The sequence below is a fragment of the Buteo buteo genome, chromosome 7 (genome assembly GCF_964188355.1).
Source record: "Buteo buteo chromosome 7, bButBut1.hap1.1, whole genome shotgun sequence".
Lineage (NCBI taxonomy): Eukaryota > Metazoa > Chordata > Aves > Accipitriformes > Accipitridae > Buteo > Buteo buteo.
In genome coordinates this window covers 32,180,337-32,207,166 of record NC_134177.1, presented here as the reverse complement: position 1 = coordinate 32,207,166, position 26,830 = coordinate 32,180,337, and the positions used below count along the sequence as shown (strand labels likewise).

Genomic DNA, 26,830 nt, shown 5'->3' with positions numbered 1-26,830 from the left:
GCCATGGGGAATCCCCCCCACCCTGGTCAAATCTCAGCTTGGCTGTGACCAATGCAAGGCACTCGAAAGAAAGCAACAGATAGCAAGCTCAAGCTTGTGTTAGCTGGATATATTTCTCTTTTTTTTTTTTTTTTTTTTTTTTTGGTGGTTGTTGTTGGGTTGGTTTTTCACAGAACACTTTGCAGTAGAGGAAAACGTGGCATCACAGCCCATGGGTCCAGCGCTGGCACCGGCACCTCACCCTGGCACGCTCAGCCAGTGGCATGGGACCCGTCTGCAGCATATTGCTCCCGTCTCTCCTCTTGCCTGGCGGGTTTCACCCCTTTTGTTCATTCGGTTGTTTTTTTTCTTTATACCTTTTTTTATGGTTGGTGGTTTTTTCTTTTTTTTTCCTTTTTTTTTTCCTTTTTAAACATTTCTCAAGCTTTCTCTGAAGGAATGGCCACTGGCTCTCAGCTAGCAGGAGACTACGGAAGAGCTCTGGGACATGTGGGATGGTTTCCTTCTCCCGCCTCGCAGCTGACTTGGTCGAGATCATTTTCCAACTCATTTTTTATTAAAAAAATAAAAAAATGCTCCAACTATCAGTTTTACAAGGCATACAAAATCTCTAAAAGGGAAACACAAGCGCAAGGTGCTGAGGTATGAAAACCTGAGGTAGTTTTTGTGTGTCTGTGTTTATGCGTGTGGGGTTTGTTTTTTTTTTTTAATTTTAAAAGAATTTTGCTAGTTGTTTTTCCAGCCCTGGGCTGAAACCTCTTGTAAATCTGTTTCCTCCCCTCATTTTCCCCTCTTCTCCTTTCAACAGCGATCTTTAAGGAAAAAGATCCCTGCCCAAAGCGGGCAGGGCTGGTGCTGCCCATCATTTTCTGGGGATGTTAGGGCCAAGCATGGCTGTGTTGGGCAGTGATGGAAAGAGAGAGGGGATGGACAGACAGACAGTCAGAAAGGGGGGACAGAATGGAAGCAAACCCCAGTTTTGGACTCTGTGAAGCACAAGAGGAAAGGGCATGTGAAAGAGATTCCTCTTTTAGGAGACGGTATCCCTTCTGTTGGCTCATACAGGCACTGCTCTTCTCAAAGCCCTTAAGAAATTGCTTTTTTAACACTCTTTTTTTTTTTCCCCTGCTGGCAATCCTACATCTCTGCTCTACTGTGCATTTGAGAACCAATGGACTAGCTCCTTTCTTTAAAACTCTAGAAAAGCCTGCTTTTGCTAAAAACAAACATCCCCCTCCCCCCGACCCCTTTGAAATTTAAAAAGAATTAAAAAAAAAAAAAAACAACTTAACAAAACTTAAAAATCAGCATTAGTTTCATTATCGATATATTAATTCTAAAATCGGTGAGCGCCATGCTGTGCGCTGCAGCCCCCCCCCCCCCCCCAACGCCGGGCGAGCTCCCCCAGCTGTGCCTGGATGAAACGGGTGGCTTTTAGGAAATTAAAAATTAAAAAAATGTCTCTCTCTGCCTATGTTAGTCCAACTAAAGGGATAGCGTCAGGAGGCGATGGAGTAGGGGGGAGGCTGTGGGATGGAGAGAGCCCTCCCTGTACCCCTCTGCTGCGCATCCTCACAGCACCCTGGCCGCAGTGGGGGTGGGCTCGGGGGGGTCTTTGGTTTGCTCCCCTGACCTGCTGGGGGGGGTCCGGCGATGGCAGCGGCGGGGTTACATTCATCGGGCGGTGCTGGCCGGCACGGCGGGAGCCTCACTTGCTGTGCTGCGAGGCTGGGGCTCCCTGAGCGTGTTTCTGCTCCTGCTGCTTCACCTGCTGTACGATTTCCCTGATCTTGCGCTGTGCAGTCTTGGGGGAAGGGGGGGAGCAAGAACCAGGGGTCAGGGTGGGCACCGCAAGCAGCCTGAGCAGTTGTTCCCCCCCAGCCACAACACAGCATCTCACCGCTCAGCCCCCTCCAAGCTTTTAATTACAGAACAAGCAGGCAGTTTGGCACAGCTGTAATTAAGGATGTGCTCAAGAAGGAGCTGCTCTGCTCCTGCACAGCTGTGAGCGGAGCACTGCAGGGTTTTAACTTCTGCTTCATCTGTCACTCCTCGAGAGCCTGAGTTTTGGGGTGCCGCTCAAGCAGTCAGGAGACAAGGTGGGATGCGGGTGCCTGCGGAAGCTCCCTGCTGGCACTGATGCCAGGGAGGAGCCGATTCACACCCCAGGTGCCACTACGCATAGTGTCTGAGACACATATTTTAGCTAAATCAAGCCAATCTTTAGTTTTAATGCTAGAACAGCTGGGGAGAGCTGCCAAAACACCTTTAGTGCATCCTGGAGGCACAGGAACCATCCAAATTGGAGCAGCAGGATGCTCAGGCAGCGCTGTGCTCGGCGGCTGACCTTGGTGGATTAAACTGGCTGGGACTATCAGAAAAGCCACGGCCAAACCTTACCTGACTGGCAAAGAAATGCCCAATGATTTTAACGATGACCTCCTCGTTCTCATCCGGGGTTTGGTCTCGTGGCACAATGACTTCTGCACTAGTTAAATTTTGCAGTTCGTTCACCTGGAGCAAACAACAGAGCCCCGGGCATGGGTTTTGTTGCAGAAGAGCCAAAATCCTCTGCTACTGGTGTCACCCCGGCTCTGAACCAGCACACAGCACCAGGCTGCCCTGGGTCGCACCCTGTCCCCCCACATTGGGATGGTCACCACCCAACGAGAGCCACCACCAGGACACGGGGCTGGGGTTAAGATGTTGCTGTGATCACTGGGCAGCCGGGCTTTGCCCCCGCCCTGGGGCAGGCAGGGGTGATGGGTGATGCCCAGCTCTGGGGCAGAGGGGAGCCTCCCTGCACCCCCCACCTACCGTCTTGCCACCTTTGCCTATCACGCGGCCGGCGGCGAAGGAAGGCACCTTGATGTGGGCTTCAAGCTTCACTTCTTCTTTCGGGTTAAAGAAGTTTTCCTCTTTCAGCTTCCCAAATATTCGCCCTTGGGCCTGGGGAGGAGACATAAGGGAAGTAAAACCAGCAGGCAGCTGTCCTGGCAGCGCCTGCGGTGCCCTCCATCCTCAAGGGCAATGATGTGCAGATGTCTGCCAGCATCAAAACCATGGTGCCGAACAAAGAGCTCCCCCGGCACTCAGAACCCAGGCTGGCAGCATGGCAGCGACCAAAGGGATGCTCTCGACTCATCCCTTAGCATCCCCCCAACCACAGCCCCCCACCCCGTGGCCAGCACACCTTGAACTGAGCCTCGGGCGGCCCCGTGATGATGACCATCCGCTCACTGGCGTCGGGACCTTCTGCCGGGGCGATCTGCGGAGGGATGGGGGTGAAGGAATGTGTGTGGCCCTGCTTTGGCAAGACCTCCCCTATGTGGGACGTCCCCGTGCTGGGGGGCATCCCCCCATGCAGGAGCGTCCCCTCCCACCTAAGCAGGGATCATAACTGGGGTGTTGCAGGACTGTGTTTCTACTAATTTGGGGAGCAAAACCGCTCCCCAAGGGCTCCCATTTCCTGCCCTCGGCAGTAGGAAGGGGAAACTGAGGCACAAAGCCCGGCACCAGCCCCACAGCGCCCTGCTCACCTTGATGGAGGCACCAGCAAACCGTGCCAGCTGCTTGATGTGCTGCCCCTTCTTCCCAATGATGGCTCCCACTGCCTGCGTCGGGATGAACAAGTTCACAACCTCCTGCTCCGGCAGCTGGTGAGGGCATGGAAGAGCAAGACCGTCAGAGGACCAGCCGGACCAGGGGGGTGGTTGCCCCCTCTGCCAGCATCCCAGGGCAGCAGCTGCCCACATGCCCACCCTCCCACAGTGTCTGAGCGAAGATCTCATGGAGGGAGGTGCTGGGACACTTACAGTATGCTGGTGGGGGAAGGCACCAGCTGGGGGGGCTCCGTACAGACCTGAGAGGTATGCCGAGGAGCTCTATGGTGGGAGAGAAAACGAGGGTCAGTGACGCCCCCAATGTGCCAGCCCCTTCCCAGCCACCCCCAGCCCGATGCAGAGCAGCGTGCCACCACCATGAGCCTCGCAGGGACATGGGGACAACCCTTCAGTTCCTAAAACCCCTCCAGGAGAGCGCAGGTGCACCCAAGGGTGCATTGGGGTGAGCTGCAACCTGGATCCTGCACCTGCAGCACAGTGCAACGGGACTGGGAGGTGGATGGGAACTCCCAGTTACACCCAGTCGCTCCTCACTGCTGTTTTTTTGGCTGTATCCTGCTAGTGTTTACAGCAGAAAACTGGCCCCTACGGCCTTTCGGAGCAGCTGCAACCATGGAAAGCCGAAACCGTGCTGTAACCACCATCGGTCCCCTGTAGAGAAGTGGGGGTTTAGTGAGAACTAAGCAAAACGTCTGGTTTGGCTCTGATTTCCATCACCATTTCCCTTCTCCAGTTCCAAGAGAAGAAAAAGCAAAGGCTGAAGAAGACATTCTCTCAAGACCTGGGCTGGGGACAGGGAGAAAGCAGTGGGTCTCTCCATGGCCAAAAGCAAGGGGTGCATGCCAGCACCCCAACCCCAGCCCTCTTCAACTCTTGTGTCTCAAATACAGCCGACACTTCTCCTGGCAGCAGATGTAATTCTCTCCCGCTCTGGGTTTGGGCAAGTGCAACCAGATGCTACCTGCAAACCATGGTTAGCAGAAAAGAGCCAGCTGCCCTGCCTGTGGCAGACGCTGCTCTCGCTCCCAGCCCTCCACTTCAACCCACTGCGCTGAGGTTATGTGCTCCTCCTCACACCGAGCTCACGCTCCCCATGTCCATGGGCTGCTCCATGTCTGCTACACCAATGTGTCCACTCCTGCCCAGCCTGTCCTCATGGCCAGGGTGGGCACTGCTGCACCTCCCCAGCTCCCCCCATTCACCGTGAGGCTCCTTCCTCATCCTCCATCCTTGCCAGGCCTCTACAACTCCATAGTTTAAGGTACAGCCACTGGCCCTAGGCCCTGCTGAAGACATGGTCAGAAATGACCACTCTGAGGTGTGAAACACAAAGTACTTGGGGGGAAGGACCTGCCACAAAGCCAAGCTGGTTTCCTCCTAGGTTTTCTTGCCAGCTCCTTGTTTTACTATAAAAAAAATGATAGCAATTGCTCCTCTTGGCGTCGCCAGGGTGGCTTGAAAAAGGCCATGCAAAGCTCTGGGGTGAAGGAGCCCGCACTGACCACTGCCCTTCAGACCTGCCCAGCTCCTCTCCATCACACCAACGAACGCTCAAGCAGACGTTTCCTGAAGGCTGTGCTCGCTCAGGTGGGCGACACAGGCAGAGCATCCTCCCCTCTGCGGGCTGACAGCGCACAGACAGACCGACCGACCCTCTCGATGCCCTCCAGGGCCATCACGACATCATGCTCATACACCCCTCCGCACCGCCAGCCTGGCACTCACCGTTCTCCTCCGACTGCTCTGCTGCTGGCGTCGCCAGGAAAAGAAAACAGCACAAGTAAATTAACCCGCGCGCCAGTGTCCGTGCAGCCAAAGCATCTCAGCATAAGTATTTAGAGAGACTAACACAGACTGACCACAGAGCCTGGTCATCCTAAGGGTGCTCTGCAGGTGCTAGTGGGTTGGGGATGGGCCTTCTCTGTCAGCACTTTGGCCGGCGTCTTTTCCTGACACTGGACCATCCTTGCCTGCATGCAACCTCAGTGGTTTTGAAACTGCTTCCCCAGCTTGCTTTGCCCCAAGTCTCAGCAGCCACAGCACCCCAAGAAAGAGGAAAACCCTTGACTATGAAGTCAGGTGAAGATCAGCTCCCAGCAAGTACAGCCCTTCGGGTGCTAAGGCAGGGATCGAAGCTGATGGTGGTAGTTGCACAGGGTGTGCTGCTCGTCCCCGTTCACGCCACGCTCCGCGCGCCCAGCAGCAATACCAGCGGGTTCAGGTGCCCACTGAGACCAGATCTGCAGGGCACAACCAAATCCACACCACCACAACCCAGCGGTGGGTTTGGGGTCAGGACTGAAGACCACCTACATGGTTTTTCCATGCCGGTATCAGCACAGATTGCCCCCAGCCACCTTCAGAGAGCAGCACGCTTGGGACACAGCCACTCCTTAAAACGCAGGTGAAACCGAGCTCAGCACAACATGGGCATGCAGCTGATCTTCCCGGGGAGCTAAATCCACAGAGGGACAAGCCATGTTCATTCAGCATCTTCTCCACTTTGCTGCTGTGATGAGCATCTTCCCCAAATGGCCAAGAGTCAGACCTCTTGTTCATGGTTCCCCATGAGATGATGGCTCCTATAGCTACAGTGTCCACCCACACCCAAGAGCTACACCAGCAGAGTCTAGAGACCACTCTGCCCCCAAGAACACATCCCTTGCACTCCAAAACCTCTTGCACTTACTGCAAACGGGTGGTACGGGGCGGCCGCTGCAGCCCCTCGGGCCCCTGGGGTAGACGGGAGCATGGACAGCCCTGTTGAGAAGATACCCAAAGCGCTGAGGTTCAGTCCTGGGATCAGGTTGGCTTGTTGCTGTGAAAGCAAAGACATGAAGAAACATGTAAAAGGCGGAGTGAGGTTTTTGGGGTTCTTGCCATATACTGTGGACATGATGAGTGAGGGCCAACCCTTGCTGTAATAGATCAATGCCCGCCCCCCTCAATTTTCTTCTGGCCACTTCAGCAGAGGTTCTGAAGCAGAAGGCAACCCAGTCGGCAGGGCTGGGAGCTTACATTGACAGCCACGACGTCGTTCTCATAAGCTTCTCGCAACTTCTTCATGATCTCCACTTCGGCATTGGAGCATGCCTCCGTGCTGCCCTTCACCGTGATGGTCCGCTCCGGGTTATAAATGGTTAAATCCTGCAAACTACCCCACAGATAAATCCAGAGATGCAGTTATTTTTTTTTTCCCCCCAAGTCAAAAAAAAAAAAAAAAGGAAAACTCAAATCAAAGATGAGGGTCCCTCCCAAGACAGCATGGGACCCCACATCCTCTCCCTGTCCAATGCCACCATCCACCTGGGATGCGGAATGCCCAACCAGGATAGGGAACATGCATGGGAAGATGCAACTGCTCCATTTTCTGGCTCCAGCGCTGCCCGTACTGTGTTTGATGGAGGGGGATGGCTTGGTGTTCACCAGGACTTACGGGGAGATGGTGATCTTCGTGCCTGTGTCCTGCTCGATCTTCTTGAGGTTGCGGCCCTCCTTGCCAATCAACCTCCCCACCAGACTGTTGTGTGCTAGGATTTTCAAGGGAACCTCTTCTGCTCTAAAATGGATTAAAAAACAAAATCTAAAAGGTCCATCTGGCCAGGAAATCAATTTCCAGCAACTGCCACTAATGATGTGGTAGAAGGAGCAGAAGAACCACCACCATTTCCCATGACTGTCTCTCCTCAGTTTCTGGGGAACGGGAACTCAGGGACTTCCCAAGCCTGATGGCACATCTATAGTTCATGGACTTTTGTTCTCCAAGTTTATCTACATGGTTTTTGGACCCACCTGAGTTTCTGGTCTCTACAGCACTGTCAACCACACCATGGAGATGTTATTAACTGACCTACAACCCTATCCTGAAACTCTGGATGCCAGCAGTTTCCTCAGGGGGTGGGAGGTGACAGAAGATGGCTTCTTCTCCACTGATGGGTGAATTTACCTCCCTTCCACCAAACCTGCCCATTTTGCTGAGCCAGGGCACTTACGATTTAGTTTCATCAGCCTCCTTCTGCATGATATCAAGGATCATGCGACACGCTTCGGAGCACCCCTCTGGCGTGGCATGGATGGTGATGGGCTTTTCAGCAGCGCCGGCATTCTCCTTCCGATGGATGTCAACCCTATGGTGAAACAACCAGCAGAGAGAACGCCCCCTGAGATGCGTTTCGCGTCACACAAAGGCTTTTGAGAGCTCAGGAGCTGAGCTTGCTATTCACAGAAAAGCTCATTTCAACACCTGCTCAATCTTTGGGGTGAACCTGGGTCTCGCTGATGTACATCTACCATCACCTGGCCTCATGCAAGCCCAGGCAGTGTTTCGCTTCAGTTGGTTTAGATCAGATTTGAGCTATGTTTGCCTTTATGACCTGAGGTCTGCCTGGGAGCTGAGGGATATCAATCAATGTCAAATGATGCATCAAGAGGGGAGAGAACAAATCCTCAACTGGACAAAGCTCTAAGCAACCTGGTCTATCATCATTGATGCCAGTCCCAATTGGAGCAGGAGACTGGATTAGAGGTCTCCAAAGGTCCCTTCCAACCTTAACCTCTCTCTGCACAATACCCGAGGCTGTCCAGCAACCAGCGGCTGCCACAACCGTTGCGTGTCGTTCGTGACGGAGAGACAACTTACCCGTAGGCAGCGTTTGTCACGACACGGAGGCACACGGCAACAACAGCGCTTGTACTCACGCCCTTCCGTGGGAGACCAGAAAGCTCTCCCTTGCGCACCGGCAGGGACCGTGCTCTAGCTCCTCTGGTCCTCCCCTCAGCTCATGGCGGGGAGGAGGCACGTGCCTCCAGCTCACTCCTCACCGCTCAACCATACCTGGCAAAGGCCCTGAGAGAGAGGGAGAGAGGAAAGCAGGGTAGGAGACTCCCGCACATCAACCGTGCGTCTTGAAGAACAGGGGTAAGCAACCTTTTCATCTTCTCCATGTGAGTCCACACACTCTTCCCACCGGAGGGTGATGCCATGCGGCCATCCTGCCATCGGCCACCACCTCAGTGTCCCTGTGACTGCTGGAGCCAGGGCTGGGCGGGCCCAGATCTTCTGAGAAGGTGCACTAGTGGCCACTCAGCCACTCAATGAATGCCACCAGCGTGGTGGCATCAGCTCCATCATCTGGTGATGGTGGCATCACCATCAGCTCCAACACGGTGCCCTCCAGCTACGTCTCTGTTTTCATAAGAGATCCCCATCCTGATTGGCATCATTCATGGGTGCTGCTGTGCATGCAAGGCCAAGGGTTGTGGTGCAGAATCACTCTTAACCAGCACCAGATTTGAATGCTGCAGGATCACAGCGGGTTTGCACAGGTCAACTTTTCCAGGAGCTCATGAACCAGTGCATTAGGAACAAGGATGCTTCGTCTACAGGTAGAGGGGGAGCGGCTGGGTGAACCTTCCCTGAGATAAGGGAAGAGCCTACGCCATCAGCTTCAAAAGGCACCCCAGGGTGGTTTCATCGGAGCACTGAAGCAGGAACGAAGACAGAGTTTGATCTTCTTTGCAGGCTACATCTCTCCAGATCTCAGAGCTGCTCAGGCAGGAGACTGGTCCTGCTTGGACTGTGCAAAGAAGTGCTGGAGAAACCAGCACCGCCGAGCTCTCCCTGCCCTTTGGTTATGTCTACAGCACACTGTGACCCGGTTGCATGCTGCATGACACCCTCTAAGGTGCTCCCAGCTGTGGAGCTCCATCAGGTTGACTTGGAGGATCTGTTCCTTCAGAGGCAGCACCCAGCAGGCGCGGGGACACCCACTGCCACCCCTCCCGCCAAGGAGAAGGCAAACCCATCACGACATGCCGCAAGAGGCGAGGATAGGCCTGTGCTCCAGAGCAGTGCTGCAATGTCACACCAGGTTGACGCTCCCAGCTGTGGGGGAACCGATGAGGAATCCATGGCTGCCCCAACAAACCCCACAGACAGGAGTCAGGCAGCTTCTTGAACCCATGAGCAGTTGAGGCTGGTGGAGATGGAGCATGCAGCTGAGCTTTTGTATGGAAGAAGGGCCAAGAGCCACAAACGGCCTGAACGGATGCACTGAAGTGACGAGTACCCTGGACAAGCCCAGGAGAGGGACACGGGCCAGGTTTCTGGCTGATCTCCAAGCCATCCCTGTGCAGGCACCAGCTCAATTTGCAGAGAGAAGATGGGGTGCCAGTAAGGGGCTGCTGCATTCAGGCTTGTCCCACCCCAAAGAGCTGGAGGGTGGAGGAGGGCTCTGGACTTCCCAGCACATCCCAGTGCTGCTGCTGCACAGCTCCATTCCAAAGGGAGGATGGAGAAGGGGACCCTCACCCCATCACCAGCTGCCTGGGACCCCAGAGTGCTGCAGGCAACGGAGACTGGAGCAGCTGACAACAGGTATGGTGGGACAGGGACAGGGAAGGTTTGCCCATGGTGCAGCAGCAAAAACCTCCAAGACACCTTATGGGGGGTGGGGGAGGTGGGAACGCTTCAGAGAGCAGTGGCCATGAGGGACGGCCCTCTCAAGGTGGACGGTACCATGTGCATGTAGGGTTAACCTGGCCCCAAGTCTGCTTGGTAGCAATGGCCCTCTCCTCATCAAGTTACAAGGGCTGCAATCACTGTGGAAGGTTGTCTGGTGTGGTGGGCTCTTGGTCTGGGCCCCTCCTCAGCCAAGGAAGAAGATGGCTCAACCTGGGGAGAGTTTTGTCCCCTGGAGCTCAGGAGCATCTCTGGGCATCACTGTGTGCAGAGACAGGGGCGAAGTCCTACATGACCAGAAGAATCCAGGACCCAGTGTTGCTCTGGGAAGGAGCAAGGGCCGGGCAACAGGATGTCACCAGCACCCTTGTCCTCAGGACCATCACACTGGTGGGTGAGGGTGGCCTCAGCAGGGACAGAGCTGGGGGCTGACACCCCAAACTGAAGACAATGGTCTCCTGTGACAGCCTGGGCCGGGTGCATGAGGTCCCTCTTGCCCAAGGCTGGAGCCAAGCTGGTGGCCCGCTATGGCACATAGCCTCCTTGGGCAGGTCAGGAGAGGTGAGAGCACGGAGCATGGCCTTTCTCCACGGCACCAGGTCTTCGGGGCAGGCACAGGGAGCCAACCCACAAGAAGGGACAGCTCAGCGGCAGAAACTGCCCCAGGCAGCAGCATTTGGCCTTGTGGTCAGCAGAAACCGGCAGCCAGTGCCTCCCACCTTCCTCACCAGGTTCAGGACTTGCAAAGGGCAACCTTCCAGTCTTGGGTGGCAAGGTCACAGCTACACCCACTGCTGATCACACAAGGGGACTCACCTGGAGAAGAAGGGCTTGTGGCCAACCAGGACCAGCTCACAGCTACTAGGTGGCCATACTCTAGGGCTAGCTGGGCTCAAAGGGCTCCTCTCCCTACACATCTGCCCCCTTTCCGTACAAACCTCTTCCTGCAAACCCAACACTGGGGTCTGGCTCGCTCAGCTGCGGAGCGGCGCGTCCTCCTACCTCCTGCTCAAGTGGACGTGCTATTATGAAATAATTTGCCTCTAAAAGCTTCTCTGAGAACTAGGACGCCCTGAAGGATGTTCTGGTACAGGAGTCCTATGTCCTGTGGGATCACCGGGTTCAGGATGATGAGCATGGGAGAAGACAGCTTTGGGTTAAACACAAACAAATCTGGGCAGGAACAAACCATGCAGGAAAACCATGCAGAAAATCAGAGGTGAAATCAATGTGAACATTGACAAGAGAAACACGGAAAACTTTGGCAAGACAGTCCCCCCCCACCCCCCCTTTTTTTTTTTTCTTCAAAAAGAAAACTGTTAGATTGCAAAAAAAGGCTTTGAACAATTATGAAAAGCCCATCCTTCTCAAGGCAGCACTCCCACGGTGCCCCCTTTCCCCCTACAACAGCTCCAGCCCATAAGGGGTGCTGTGGGATGAGCAAATCCCAAGGGGAAAGACTGTGCAGGCACCGACTGCTATACCTAGGATCCCCCCTTCAGCATTTTACCCGCAAACTTGCCATCTCTCCATAAAGCCTCGTCCCCAGCCGTTCTTGTGATTAGACTTTAGAAACCCATTCCTGGCCTTTTTGAACGTGCAACCCCCTCTTGCCGCACCCAGACCACCCTGGCCAGCAGGAACGGTTCAGGACATGGGCTCTGCCACCATCCCATGAAGGCTGCACCCCAAGAAAACAGCACTGGCTGGCACTCGAAAGCCCCAAATGCATGGAGGACCCATGCCGGGGACCTACAGCACCCTACGGAAGGAAACAAAACCATTCGATGTACTTACTTGGACTGGGTTTGCTTAGTAAGGTTCTTTATGGTCAAGCCCTCCTTTCCTATGATCGCACCAACAAACTGCGTGGGCACCAGCATCCGCAGTGGGAAATCGAGCTGTTTGGGCTGCGAGGAGCCCCCCGGGGAGGAGCCCCGCTCCCTGGAAGAGTGGCCCCCGCGGCGGGATCGCTGGGGGGGCGGAGGGGAGCTCACCTCTTCATCCGGGATGTAGGAAATCTTGAAGGAATAGTTCTCAAACTGGTGGTCGCTCAGCTTCTCAATTGCTCTGCAAGGTAGGGAGATTCAGAGGGTGGTGAGGGGCTCTCCCGGGGATGGGTACCCCTCCGACACCCCCAGCACTTGCCCTTGTAGACTGTGGTCCCTCCCCAACCCTGCATCTTCCTCCCTTCCCAGTCTGGAGAAGGTGGTCACGGGAAGCCAGAGCTCCTGTGCGGAGCAAGACCCATAGCGTGGTGGGACGATGTCCCCTCCCATGAGGGTGATGCCAGGGCTGGCACACAGCTTGTCTCCCCACAGCAGAGATGAGATGCCAACCTGGGGATCTGCTACTTCACCTGGGGAAAGCACTGGCCAGAAGCTGTGACACAGCACGGAAACAGTCTTGCCGAATTTTTGGATGTGCAAAAGGTGACGGATGGGCTCTGAGCAAGAGCCACTGCTCCAAGAAGCACCTGGCACATGGTGTCCCTCTGTCAGGAACCCCAATTCCCTTTTGAGCTCGGTGAGGCTGGGAGTTCAGCACCTAGACTCTTCATCCTCCCAAGCCCATCCTTGGCGGTGCAATGCTCAGCCATGCTGGAGTCTGCAATGACTTCTGTGAGTGGCAACGGCTTCAGCTATACTTCTTCCTGCTTTCCTACCACATCTCGCTTTGGCTGTTTATAGGCAGGCATATGAATGCACCACTGCAAGCAGCTCCTTGCCAGGCCTGAACTTCATATCCAGAGGACTTCTGCAGCTTCGCCATCCCTTTCCAAAATCAGCACACTGCCCAGCAGTCCGATTTCTCCACCGATGTCTTCCTTTCATCTGCTTCTATCACAAGACGCTCTAAACCAAACACACATACCCACAAACCACCCTGGTCTTTCCTCCCATTGCTCACTTCTGCGTCAAGCTGCTGAGCACCACCTAAGACAGGTGTCAGTCTGGCTGGATGCGACCAATCATGGTGCCTACTCTAACCCTGAAGCCTCTTACCCCAAACCATCAAGCACTGCTGTGTCAGTCAGACTCTTTGTCTTCCTTTCTTGCTGTACATCCCAAGACACAGCAGCTCATGCCGTGTTCTGTGGTCCATGGCACCTTCCTCCGGCCAGCCAAGGCTGGAGCACGCCCAGCATGGCCACCCCAACAGGCACAACAAGGACCCTCCTCTGACCTTTTGGACCAGCAGATCATTCTCCCCATTTCTGTCCTCACAAGTGCAATCTCGTGATGGGTCAACTCAGATGGGAAGTTGCTGCAATGTCCATCAGCAAACGGACTCTGGCAAAGGCTCTTCCTTGCACAGGGTCTCTCTGGCTCTTGGTCATATCAAAAATATTCTGGCCACTAAGTATGAGATGTGCTCACTACTTACTCATAGCTAACTTAGGGCTGGTCTCTAGCACAGGGCTAGTGTCTCTACAAGCCTGTAACAAAGCGTTTTGCTTGAAATAGTCCTTGCATTTCTGAAATAACCCCTAATTTGTATGTTTTCTCCTCTGCTGTCTATGATAAATCTTTAAGCATGTCTTCACGCAGCCCTACTGCACTGACGTACAGCCTCATTGGGTTTTTCTGTCCTTTTAAAGTTTTTGTTGATGGGTGGCATTTCTTTACGACTCCTCTGCACAAAATGCAGGTGATTTACCCTCTGCTGCTCTCCCTCCCCTGCAGAAACCGGCCACAGACCCCTGGGCTACCCTCACCTCCTCTAACCAGTTATTCATCCACCCAAAGGCCCTCTCTTGTTCATGGCAGAAGAACTTTTCGACCGCCTTTTAGAAGTCGACCAGCCGGTTTCTCTTGACTCCAAGAAGCAGGAGGTAACAGTCTCTGCATATTTTGGTCTCCAACTTGAATTTTCCCCAAATGGTGGAGGGTACTTACATCTCCCATCATCGCAGCGTTTCTTCGCCATCTCTCCCACCTCCTTCACCAGGTTCCACCTCTTCAGCAGCTTGGGCTGAGTGGTCAGACCGGTGATTAATCCTGTGCATTCCCAGTTTAGGTCTGGCCTTCCAACCTGGGAAGACGACTCCTTGACAAACTGTATATTTGACCTGACCCTCAGCTTTCTAGAGCGCTTTGCTCCCTGAAGACAAGGCCACTGTGATCCTGCAGAGGACCCTGTATGAAGGGCAGTGTCCAAAGGGAACTGCAAGATGGGCGCCCCTTGAGGACAAGAGGAGAAGGCACAGAGGAAGAGGGGACAACCACAGGGCTGATGGCCCCAAGTTGGTCCAGTGGTGCCTATGCACGTTATGATGGGGCATCACGAGAAACCCCATCTCCCACGTGAGGGGAGAGAGCAGGAGACCGCTCAGAGGTGGGACTAAGAGAAGACTGCTGGCAGAAGATGCGCGAGATGACACAGCTCAAGATAAAACCAACATCTGCCTGCTGTATCCCAAGAAGATACACAGACAGCCCTTAAGGCACTTGAAGCTTACACTGCAAGAGCTTAGAGACAATCCAAGGAGGCTTAGAGAGAAGACAAGAAGCCTGGAAGATACCTGGGATTCTTCAGGAAAAGCTTGGGTGGTGTGAAAACATGGACAAAACAAAACAAAACAAAACCCACTTACACTTTTGCTTCTTCTTTAGTTGCATACGTTACGTTGACAACGGCTGTTTCTGTGTCTGTGTTGACTGGGGGAAATGCAAGAGAAGGAGCGTTAGAGCAGGGGAGGAGAGAGACGTTGCCAATGCTCCCGGCCCCTGGTACATCCTGGAGGGGTATGCAGGTGGGGATGGTGGGAGGGTAACCCCTGTCCCATGAAGGACGGCCCCGGCCACTGCGCAGGGTGCACGCTCATACACCATTGTATTTTCTCCCAGCACAAGGATTGGGCTGGGCCAGCAAAGGACCAGAAGGTGCCAAGGCTGGATCCTGCCACCCTTGCTAAGGAGGATGCACGGCCAGACATCACCGATCCACCAGCAGACCCCAAACAACACTTGGATCATTTTTGCTTGCAGGGACAATTGTTCTTTTTCAATTTACCAGCAAGCAGCAGAAGCCCTGGGGATGGAGGACAGATGGCCCGTGCTACTCCACCACCGGACAGGTGGCCCCACCTCTGCCAGCAGGCTTGTATCCAAAGAGAAAACCATTTTAGCCCAGTACCAATGACTGGAAAACCAGGTTTCATGCCACTGGTTTTCTTCCGGTGTGGGCAGAGCTGGGGAGCAGCACTGGGACTTTTGCACAGAGGAGGATCATGTTGGACCATCTTACCTTGCTCTACATTCTCCACCGTCCCATACTGAGCTAACAGACCATCCAGCACCTGGGGGAGAGAGCAGCAAACAGGACAAGTGAGGCAGACAGGAGAGGCTGCTGGACAGACAGTAGGCAGGGGAAGAGCCTGCTTCACCCACAGACACCCTCCAAAGAGCCAGTGTCACCCAGCTGCTCAAATGCCTTCACCCGCTTGCATCACATTATCCTAATGATGCCCTATTGCTCAAAGCTGCCCCACGGCTCCAGGACCCACAAGCAGGTAGGAGATGGAGCCCAGTTCACGCTCCATCTCCCTCCTGGGGTTACCGGGAAGGTGAAGGTTGGCCTGCGTGCAGACCACACACTCCAGCTGCACAGCTTGCACTGCTCGGCATGACTGATGCAGGAGGAGATGAATGGGGTGTTTTTAGGATCATCCACTTCTTACCTCCCACTGCAGGTGGGGGGGAATGTTTCGGATCTGGATCTTCCTGCTCCTGCAAAGACAAAGCCCCAGGTTAGGGTCTGCAGACACGCCACAGCAGGACAGCAAAAGCTTTCTGGGTATCAGGCGGCAGCCGGTGAGAGCTTGCCGAAGCATCCCGCTTCCCCAAGCCGAGCTGGAGCAGCTCATCCCCAGGGAAAGCCATTTCTCCCAGCCTTGCCCTGGTCACCACCCGCCAGGCCCAAAGCTGTCTCAGGAATGCTCCTTCCTCATGCCGGCTGCTGGGTTTCCAAGGAAACCTCCTGAAACGAGCCTACGCAGAGTCATGGCCACACAGGCACGGCTGGGATGCATACACACCTCTGACCGCACTGCCCCAGGCTGACCGGCTGTGTGGGGTCAGGGGGACAGGACCCCGAGACCCACCATGGCCAGCCCTGCTATCCCTTGAGGGGGGCTCTCCAAAAGTGCATCCTGCTGATGTCTACCACTTCCCAGCAAAGTGGGGCTGCTTTCCATGGGGAAAACCTAAATACGTATCCTAGGAGGCCTACCCTTTGAGATGGCCAACATACCCAACCTTGCCTGGTTGCCCTCCCAACCTCACAGCGGTTGCAATCCCAACCTCGCTGTGGTGCAGCCTTGGAGCATGGATACACAGGAAGCGTTGCAAAGGCTTCCCAAAAGGTAATGGCCACCAAACGGCCTCCCCAGCCTGCCTGCAAGAAGATGTGCTTGGGCAGTGGGGAGTTTTGAGACAGCCAAGTCCATGGAGGATCCAGCCAAGCCCTGAACTCATCCATCATCCACCCAGATCAGCATTCATAATCCTGCTTGTAGGCAATCAGCTCCAACCAAAGCGGTGTCCTGTGTTCTCACCTGGTCCAGCTCTAATGTTCTGATCCGAGCAGAGCCAGACCACCTCTCCCAACATCAGGGATGAGTTTTCCGACCGAGCCACCCCCCGCACACAGCTGGGTTTCGGGAGCCAACTGGCAGCTGGAAGCAGGTTTTATGAAGCTTTGCCCTTCCTTGTGATGAGCTCAAGGAGGATGCTTGGAAGGACTGGTACCACCAGCCTGAACGCTACGTGGGGACATGCAAGCAACCACCAGCAGCCCCAGCTGATGGCCAGCAACACCCCAGGGGCTTTGGGCCAAATCCTGCAGAATGAGCCCTGCAGGAGGAGGCGGGAGGAGCTCTGCTTGCCTGCAAACCACCAACACCCTGATTCCACCAGTGGTCTTCAACAGCTGGAAAATGAGACCATCAAACTCTGGCCCAAGCGGCAAGGCTGGTCCCCACACTCGCTGCTCATTGCACAGGCACACTCTGAGCCCCTGCAACCAATTTTGGCAGATAAAGAGTTTCTCAGGTAGTTTGGGGCCAAACACCAGGAACAGGGAGGAAACATGGGGCGCAGCGAGAACCAGAGGAAAGGCTGGCTTTCATGCAGACCCAAAGCAGCCAGGCCTGGGGAGAGCCGTGCACCGCAGCGCTGGAGGTTGGCGTGCTCCAGACACAATCCTTCTGCGTCTACAGCAGCAGCATGCTCCGCTTGCTCCTGATTTAATAGCGCAGGACAACCAGAACCTTGTGATGGACAACCATCTGCCTCATGAAACATGAATTCGGGGCGCAGCACGAGCAACATGACTGTAAGGATGCTGGTGAATACGTGCAGTAACCTGGGGCTGCTCGAACAGGTTCAGTCAGCGGTATGATCAGCAACGGACAACCCTACGCTCACATTCAACTAAGGAGGTGTGCTCTATAAAACCCCATGTGGGTTTGACAGATGGCTTCTCCAGACCGGCCCCTGCCCAGTTCACGACCTGCCCGCTGTGCTGCGTGTCTCTGCAGGGATGGCTCTGCCCAACAGAAGAAATCGGTCACTGCAAAAAAGCAGGGAGGCCAGAGCCAGAAAAAATGGCGCTTTCCTGCGGTGTTATCAAACCTCTCTTCTCCAGCAGCCATGGACTCCTTCTGTCCCCAGCTGCCACCAAGGTTGGGCACACAGCTGTAAGATCCGTGCAAGGCAAGCAGCGAGATTCATCCCCCCCACCCCATCTCCAGGCCATTCCCACCCCACGCCAGGAAGGAGGCAGTAAGGAGGACCTGGCCCAAGCAGGACCATGGCAATGACGATCTTGCACTACTCACCAGCAGCCTGAACGCTTCTCTTGCCTGTCCTTGTCACCTGCCCGTGGCTGACACCGCACTGCCGCTCCCAGTACAACCGCTCTGCAGGGCCCACTCCAGAAAATGGGACAACGTTTCATTTTTGAAACCCACCAACATTTCTCAAAAGGGCTATTTTAAGATGCCCAGGTCCAGTCCTGGGAGGTGCTCAGCTCCCAGGGGGACCACTCCTGCCTGCTCCAAGAGATGCATCCTGCTCCAGATGCACGCTGTGAGGCCAGTTTGCCCGAGCAAATCCCAGCCCAAGCACCAAACCATCGGCACCTGAACGCTTTCCAGGAAAAAGGCCTTCTTGGCTCCAAAAGGCCAACTGAAGCCCAGGACTGGCCTCCCCCCACTGGCTGAGTCGGACATGCTGCCCAGTTACTTCTACCACCTTCCAGCCCCCAAACAGAACGGGTGTGCCCCTTCAACCTGCCTTATCCCAAGATGCCACCACTCAGCTGCAAGCCAAAGCATCGCTACAACCATCCTCCACCTCCCCCAGCCTGGGAACCATCTGTGCCCGCGGGATGCCACAGGCTGGACCACGGAAAAGTTGCTCTCCTTTTGGGGTTCATTCGGCTCAGCTCACCCCGTCACCGAAGCCCAGCAGCCCAGGGGACGCATTGGATGCCAGGGACGGTGTCGGCAGCGACTCTAGAAAAGCCTCTGCCTTGAATTAAATGGCACCAGGGCCATCGTCTCCTTACACCTCTGCCAAGGGAGATGCCAGGGCAGTCCCGGTCCCCCAAGGTGCTGCCTCACCCCTCTGGACTGCTCACCCACCTCCCAAAACACTCAAAGAGAAGGACCACAGCAAGGTGCCACGTAAGCCCACTTCTCAACAGGACACTACAGCATATTCCCACTTCCAGCATCCATCAGAGCTGATGCAGAGCACCTAAAGATACCCAAACGGTACTCAAGGCTTCACCCCCACCACCTGGCAGGTCTCCCAGCAGCTCATTATCACCACTCAGCATTTAAAATAAGGTTATTATTCTTACTGGGGGTATTTTTTATAGCTCTTGTAATTCCCCACCTGGTTAAAGCAGTGCTGGACCACGCGTGGTCATCACTGACAGAGTGATGGATGTATATCCGGGGCCATAATGGATAGATGTGTTATTCCCAGAGCTGGGGCATGGACCACGCTTGGTCCCTGCGGGACAGGGCAGCAAAGCTCTAGGCCACCCTCCTCCAACACTGGTCCTGGGAGGACTCTGGGGCAGAAAACCCCTTTATTTTCATTTTCCTTGCTCCTCCCAAAACCTGGGAGACAGGAGATTGATTTCAGCACACACACACAACCCTCAGCGTGGGACCTCGTGACAAAGGCAGCAGCCACATTTCACCCAACTTGTTTTGCAGCAGGCTGGTAGGAATTTAAAAAAAAAAAACAACCCCAAAACATAATAACCAGTAACTACAGGCACACAGTTTGTGGAAAAATACTTAATCACGTGGTGCAACTAGCCCTGCTGTAGTGAGCTGCCATCAGATAACCATGAGAGCTGTTATCTTTCTGTATCACCCTCCTGCTCTTCCTTACCTGCACATGCCCATCAGACATCTCGGTGCCCAGCCCAGGATAAAATGCCCAGCGGCAACCGAGCATCAGCTTCAAGTGCTAAAGAAACCAGATTTACATAGGTTCACCTGCTTTTTTGATTTCTAAATTCAACCCAAAATGGTCCTGCTTGCTAGCAGCTATTCTGGCTTGAGGAGGAAATATCTCCTCCACCCCAGAGCTGGGTTTTAGGTACCGTGCGCTGGCCGGCATCACAGGCAGGACGAAGGAGCTGGCTCTCTAAGCAAGCGAGGCTGTAAGCTGGGTTCGTGAAATAATCCACAATGGAGCTGTGCTATATTTCACGCATCCGTTAGACCGAAATTGCGAGGTCAACATCGCAACCCTGCGGGGAAAGGGGACAGAAAACCCACAGCCACCCGTGCACTGCCAGCATCACCAGCTGATGCCTATGAACGAGAGCTTGACGTGCCACGTGCCGGATGTCTGTACTTGCTGAAATCAAGAGATAAACCAGAAGATGCCTTAAAACTTGTGGTTTACTCCCCAGAATCAGGTGGATTGGGGGTTTTCTGGCACATCTCTCCCCTTTCCAGCAGCCCAGGTAAGCAGCAGCACTCGCGTGGCTTCATGGCTACCCCTCCCGTAGCTCCCAGGGAAATAGCAGATAACAGCCACCCCCAAAATCCAGGGACTGAGAATAAGAAAGATGAGACAAAGCTAGAAAATGAAAACAAGCCACCAGACTCCCTGCTCAACCTCTGCGAGCCCTCCCTGCATCTGCCCATCCTTCCCTGCCCATCAGGCTGCAGCTCCATGGACCACCCACCGTTCCCACCATCCCCTGGTCTCCTGCTCCAGAGGGGCTTCACCTCCCACATGCATTTGGGCACTAGAAACTCAATTTCACTGGTTTAAATATAAGCCTTCCAATGGTATGTAAGGGACGCTTCACCTCTCTGCCCTAAAAAAAAAAAGAAGAAGATTTTTTTTCTAGTCAGGCTTTGTAATATCTTACTAAAATAAAGCCATCTTCCACCTCAGATCAGTACTGAGGGCAGGGAAAACACTGTCTGGCAGCTCCTGCTTTCAATAAAAATCAGTTTTCAAGAGAACTGGGGAAAAAAACAAGAGGGGAAACATGCTGGAAACCAACTGTCTCCCCGGTGGCCCTGTCTGCTTTATGAAATACTTGTCCCAGGTCAGAAAACATCTACAAAAGGTGATGCTCATCATCAGGTAGGGACCAAACTCAGTCCCACCTGAATTTTTCAGACCCAGCAGCTTAGAGCCCAAGACAGGCACGCTGCCCTAACCGGGCAGGGAAGAAAAGCATCTGTTGGGTTCATGTCTCTTGATTATCATATATAATTTTTTTCAGTCTATTGGGGTCATCCTTGACAAGTTTTGCTCTCGCCCAACGCAATCCAGCAGCGGATCTTAATGAGCAACAGCTCCGTCAGCGCCAGGCTGGATAAGCATTAAAGAGCTGCCCCAGTTTCAACCAGTTGCCAAGAGCACCGCAGATGCGTCTGCTCCAGTTCCCCTCCCAGCCCAGGGGCTTTGCCTTTGACGCTCTTAAGGAATTAAAATCCGTTCACGTTAAAGCCCTGTCCTCTTCCGCAGGATGAACAACCTGCCGAGGGACGGAGCAGGGAGGGGGGGAAACAGCGAGGACACATGATTGATACTTCCCCATGAGCTGGGGATGTATTAACAATAGGGATGAATGGGAAATAATGTCCCATCTGTCACAGCTTTTCAAGATTAAGTCGGGGGGGGGGAAGAGTGGGGAATAAAAAAAAGGAGAAAAAAAAAGATGGGGCAAAAAAAAAAAAAAAAAAAAAAAGAGGAGGCGCGGGAAAGCCACCCCCTGCATCCCCATTCGGCATTGGGATGAAGGGGAAAACCAAGCCCTGTGCAGGAGCAGGTTGCTGCAGCTGGCCAGACGTGCTCCCCTCCTCTGGCACCCAAAGCCACCCCACCATCCCCCCCAGCCCCGGCACCCGCCTCTCTCCAGGGAGGGCCAACGGACAGTGAGTAGGGGTAGGCAGGGCATCAACGTGATGCCCAACGGGGCAGAAGGGCAAGTTCACACCACTGGAGGAACTCTAAACTGACAAAAGTAATAGGTAATTAATGATTAATATTCATGTATTATTTTCCTTTTGGCTTTGGTCTCTCCTCAACACCTCCAAACGCAGGTAAGGCTTCACAGTGGTACCAAGAAGCATCCCAGCATACTACGGCATGGACGGTGTGGCCTCAGTCACCCCCTTGCATCCCCCGAGCCGACATGCTGTCCCACATCCCTGCCATCACCCCGCTCCTATCCCCACATTCCCAGTGTCGCCCCGCTCCCATCCCCGAGGGTGGCGAAGAGCCAAGCGAAAAGGTGGCTAAAGAAAAATAAACCAACTGAAATGCCACCAGCTCCCAGTTTACCCACACCTGAAAATAGATAAAATGAGCGATGGCATCACACCTAGGAAGGCCATCAAGGAAAGGATAAGCTCGACGAGGTTTCTCCTGGCCAGCTCCATAGAGAACAGCATCCAAGACCTATGGGAAACCTGCCGCACATCCAGCAGGCAGCAGGAGGGGGCTTCCCACGCCTGATGCGACCTGCATCGCCCTGGCAATGTCATATTTATGTATATATAGATATAAAAATATATGAAGTCTCTTTTTTAATATATATAAATATATATTTTAAAGTATCTTTTTTATATACAGTAGAAGTATATATATATAAGGTATCTTGTTATATGTAGTTTCTTTATGTATATCGTATGTTAGAGATACACACAAGATACTAAATACTTTAAATACTAAAAGAGACATTATTAATTTATATAAATATAAAAGAAACTAAAAGATACTTTATATATTTATTTATTTATTTAAAACCCAGACTAGGACTGAGAGCAGCCCCACTTTCAGCACTCCGAATTCAATTTTCAGTCCAGTGTAACCCAACATATATCATAGACAAGACAATTTCCAGCAAGTTTAATTCCCTTGGCAAAGCAAAGCAAACCCTCCCCACGCTGCAGCTGGAAAAAAATCTCTTCTTGCTCTTTAGGTTTCTCTGATTTTTCTAAAAATCAGAGATAGTTTTTTTAAATTAGAGATATGAGAACTGGAGAGCCACGAGAGTATTTTTACTGCTCCTCGTGTGTATTTATAGACACGCGAGCAAATAGGTGCTGGTGACTTTTCCTGGCAAAACAAGTGGTTTGCATGAGGACTTCCTCTCCCCTAATTAAGCATCTCATTGACAACAAACAATTAATAATAAGGAAAGAAAAGATGGGCTGCCCATGGGGAGACAAAAGGGCTTGTACGTTTATTCCGAGCCTTAACGTCACCAGCATTTTGGGTTTAAAAACAAGGGGGTAGGGAGAAATAAACAAACAAACAAATAAAGCTAAAATACGCGGACATGAGAACTGAATTGATGCTCAAGAGAAGAAAATTATTTAAGGGTAATTCCTTTTGAAATAGGAGAAAATCCTGCAGATCCCATAAAATCACCCCCAGCAATGCTGCTCGGGCAGGCATGTTCATCGCTACCCCTCCAGCAACTGCTGTCCGGGGCAAAACCACCGAAGTTTTGCCATTTACTAAAATAGCAAAAATTATTACTATTAATATTATAGATTTAACTTAACTTAATATTATTTTTCCAGCCCAAGCTCTCTCCAACAGCCTGCCCCTCCATGCTGTTCAGATAGATGTCTCTTGTACTTTTATTTCTCATAGCTCAAAATTACAGCAGAGGCAGGAATTAAAAGGCACCTTCGCACTCAGGAACCCAAAAATTTCACTGGTTTGGAGACATTAAATGGGGCTTCGCTACATCCCCGCTTCTTATTAAACTCACCATTTTTATCCAATCCTTGGATAAAAGTCAGCATTGGGGTGGCTGTGTTTTACTCTGCATTTTTCAGAACCAATCCTAAATTTTTTTTTATATCTTTTTTTCCCATTAACAGGATTTTCAAAGACCTCAGAGATATACAACCCATCTTTAAGAGGAAAGATGCTGGGGCTTCCTTCACCGCCACACTCTGGGTACAAAATACTCTTGAAGCGGGATTGCATCGCCCTGCTTTAAGCAAATAAAAGTGCTCTCTGCTCTTGCTGAATTTAAAAATCAATTTAAAAATTAATTTAAAATTTTTACAAGTTGATTAAAAAAAGAAAAAGAGGGTGATTTTTTTCTTTAATTCTCCAAGGCACAATCCAGCATATACAAGAGAAAAAAAACCAAAAAACAATCGAGACACTGTTGGATCCTTCCTATAGGAGCCCAAACCATTTGCATGGCAGCAGAATGGCTGATTTTTAACTCATGAGAGGCAGAGCAGGCAGGATTCATGCTCCTTCCCACCGCCGTCATGTTTAATTCGTGCCTTCAGAGAAACAGAAACAACCCCCTGCCAGCAACTCCCAGCGGCACCTCGAAGAAATCCCTTCCCCTACCTACAGCAGCGAGATGTCAGAGGTGTTTTCCAGCCCATTTCTTATCAAACCCTACATATACACGTATAAATACATTGGTAAAATATATCTATATTAGATTTGGTTATAAAAATAAAGCACTCCAGGTGGGTGCCGAGGGGAAGCGCCAGGCATCGGCACCTCCTGGTTCCCATCCCCATGACGCAGAAATGTTGGGGGACAAGAGCCGAGAGGGGCTCGGGTTCCCCAAACCTAACTAAAAAACAAACTCACTTTAAATAACTGGGGGATTTTACCATTTCAGCCCCCCCCAAATCTCAGCGCCTCTTTGGGATTCAGCTGCAACTCCAAAAATTGGATTTTCTACAAATTTAAAAGGGGGGACAGGACTAAAACATGACCACATGAGGCTCTGTTCCCTGCCAAAAATCACATTATAAAAATAAAATCTATCATCTACTGGGGCAAAGGCATGGTCCCTCTAACTGGATATATTAATAAAAGGCAGAATGTATTTTTTTTAACTGTGAAAAAAGGATATCAGCTTAAATTAGATCTCAATAATCTAAGGAAATTTGGGAGCCGAGCTGGAATAGAAAACTTGGAGCCAGCTGAAAAGAGACTGATGCAAAATAAATCAGCATTTATTTCTGGGCTGTTTAAACGTCTTTTTTCTTTTAAAACTCAGAAGGAAAAGTAGCAGCACCCCAGCCCAATGGAAAATTTAGGTAAAGATGAATTCCTTGTTTACATCCCCTTCATAGATGGTAAAGGTCGAGTCCAGGGTCCGTACTATCTTCTCAAACTCCCAATTTCTGGCTCCATCGCTCTTAAAAAGTCATCGGCAGACCAGCCTAAGGCTGCTGCAGAGATTTAGCTTAGAAATATTACAGCTGGGATTTTTTTCTTTTTTTTTTTTTTTTTTTTTTTGCTTGTTTTTGAAGATTTTTTTAAGGTAAGATAGCGTATGATCCCTGCCGAAGAAGAAATCCCGCTCCGGCACACGTGATGCCGGGCACGAGCCGTTCCCCCACAGAGCCTCAATTACACAACAGCATTTCCCCCCGCCCCAACCTCCCCGTAATTTCCAAATTAATACTCCAACATCAATCATGGGCCAAACCTCCAGGCCAAACAGCAGCAAATTATCCAGCAGGACCATCCGATGGGTTTTGCCAGCGCATGGACCTTTTATCCCAACACATGTTGGGGGGGGGAGAGAAAAAAACCCGACAACTCTTGCGACGAGGCAGCTACGCAACGCGGTCCCAGGTTTTATTTTCTCTATTAAACAAGCGTGTCCCCATCGGTCTGGCCTCGGCACTCCCCTACACCTGATTAAAATAAGAGGGCGCGCTTCGACGCAACATTGAAATACGCTGAGTTTTTTGGATCCTCCGGCAGTATAAAAGGGGGAAAGAGGCATCAAGAAAGAGCAAATTGCTGAATTACTTATTGAAAACAACATCCTCCGACAGCGCTGGCAGCCCCACTGCTGTGTACCTATACCACCTCCCTCGCTGTAAATCCCAGCCCACCCCCGCCAGCCACCCGCAGGACAAAGTGCGGGTGGGGAAGGGCTTCCCCCCCCCCAAAAAAACCAAGAAACCTAAAAAAACAACCAAAAAGAGCTGGTTTTCACCCACACCGGCGGGGAGCGCCCGCCCAGGCCCCTGGCTGTCCCGCACCGGGGGGGACGGGACGGGACAGACCCACGGGACCCACGGAGGACGCTGCCACCCCCGGGGCCCCCCGTGGGAGTCGATGCCGTGGGCCGGGAGCTGCCCCCCCCCCCCCCCCGCCTCCGCTTTCCGGAGCGAAAGTAAAACCCGGCGGGGCTCGCCCCCCCCCCCCCCAACCCTAACCCCGGAGCTTCCCCCCCTCCCCGAGCCGGGCTGGGGGTGGGGGGATGATGGCGGGGGGGGGTTACCTGAGCTTTTTGGGCACGGAATAATCCACCTCCATCACTTTGCCGTGCAGCTCCACTTTCCCTGCGGAGACGGCGGGGCGCTCAGCATCACCCCCACGGCAGCCCCCCTCCCCTCCCCTCCTTTCCCCCCCGGCCCCCCCCAAAGCCCACCCCCACCCCCCCGGCCCCCGGCCCGCCCGTACCCGCCCTGCCGGTGCTCTGCCCGCGCCTCCCCAGCCGCCGCCGCCGGCGGCCCCCAGCCGCCCCTTCGACCGCCCTTTGCTCCGCGCCCCCGGTGAGTTGGGGCAGGGCACCTCGTAAAATGGTCCCCGAAGGGGAGAGGGTGCTGGGGGGGTGATGGGTCGGGGGGTTCCGCGCCCGGTCGCCTCTTAATAAAATCGAAGAAAAAAATCAGCGAAAAATACCCGAGATTGGAAAGAGCCGGAGCGGCCGCGGGAAGGAGGGAGGGAAGGGGGGGGGGACGGGGGACGGGACCGGCGGGGATGCCCGGGGAGGGGGCTCAGCGGGATGGGGGAGCCCCAGCGGAATGGGGGGGGGGGGAGGCCCGCGGGGGGGGGTGGAGGGCGGGGAGCCGGGGGGGGATACCGGCGCGGTGGGGGGGGCGGCTGCGGCGCCTGGCTTACCCGAGAGGGTCTCGATAGCCCGGATGGCCCAGTTTTGGTCCGGGTAATCCACGAAGGCGTAGCCGGACTTGAGCAGGACCTGGCCGGCCAGGGGCAGCTTCCTCTCCCCGAAGAGCTGCTTGAGGTCGTCGGCGGTGACGGCGGGGCTGAGGTTCCCGATGTACAGCTTGTTCATCCTCCGTCGCTTCATGGGGAGCGCACGCCGCCCCCCCACCCCCACCCCACCCCACCCCCCCCCAAAGTGCCCCCCCCCGGCTCCTCCCGGCCCTCGGTGGCCGGTAGAGACGCGGGGACGGGAGGGTACGGCTCTGCGCCACCCGCCCTGCCCCAGC

The 26,830-nt window shown here is 53.5% G+C and overlaps 1 protein-coding gene across 4 annotated transcripts; it reads right to left on the bottom strand.

Annotated features, from left to right (window-relative positions):
• Positions 1 to 112: 112 nt before the first annotated feature.
• On the bottom strand, positions 113 to 26,745 carry IGF2BP2 (insulin like growth factor 2 mRNA binding protein 2). 4 transcript variants are annotated; one of them, XM_075032228.1, is made up of 18 exons: positions 26,499 to 26,745; positions 25,876 to 25,936; positions 15,767 to 15,815; positions 15,334 to 15,385; positions 14,681 to 14,744; positions 12,081 to 12,153; positions 11,881 to 11,948; positions 7,616 to 7,750; positions 7,060 to 7,182; positions 6,642 to 6,777; positions 6,313 to 6,441; positions 5,349 to 5,372; positions 3,816 to 3,884; positions 3,540 to 3,656; positions 3,194 to 3,268; positions 2,818 to 2,949; positions 2,401 to 2,514; positions 113 to 1,804 (listed from the first exon to the last, which is right to left on the bottom strand). In XM_075032228.1, the coding sequence occupies exons 1-18, from the start codon at positions 26,686 to 26,688 to the stop codon at positions 1,709 to 1,711; spliced, it is 1,707 nt and encodes a 568-aa protein (XP_074888329.1). In that variant the 5' UTR covers positions 26,689 to 26,745; the 3' UTR covers positions 113 to 1,708. The 4 variants fall into 4 exon arrangements, with proteins under 4 accessions (XP_074888329.1, XP_074888325.1, XP_074888327.1 ...); XM_075032224.1 differs by having other exon boundaries at positions 11,881 to 12,153; positions 26,499 to 26,742; XM_075032226.1 differs by having other exon boundaries at positions 5,349 to 5,369; positions 11,881 to 12,153; positions 26,499 to 26,741.
• Between the last annotated feature and the right edge of the window lie 85 nt (positions 26,746 to 26,830).

Coding starts and splice junctions, on each gene's coding strand:
- IGF2BP2 (XM_075032224.1), bottom strand. CDS start 26,688: ATGAAGCGACGGAGGATGAACAAGCTGTACATCGGGAACCTCAGCCCC. Junction 15,386..15,766: donor CCCCCCACCTGCAGTGGGAG/GTAAGAAGTGGA, acceptor TCTCTCCCCCAG/GTGCTGGATGGTCTGTTAGC. Junction 5,373..6,312: donor CCCCGTACCACCCGTTTGCA/GTAAGTGCAAGA, acceptor TGGCGACGCCAG/CAGCAGAGCAGTCGGAGGAG.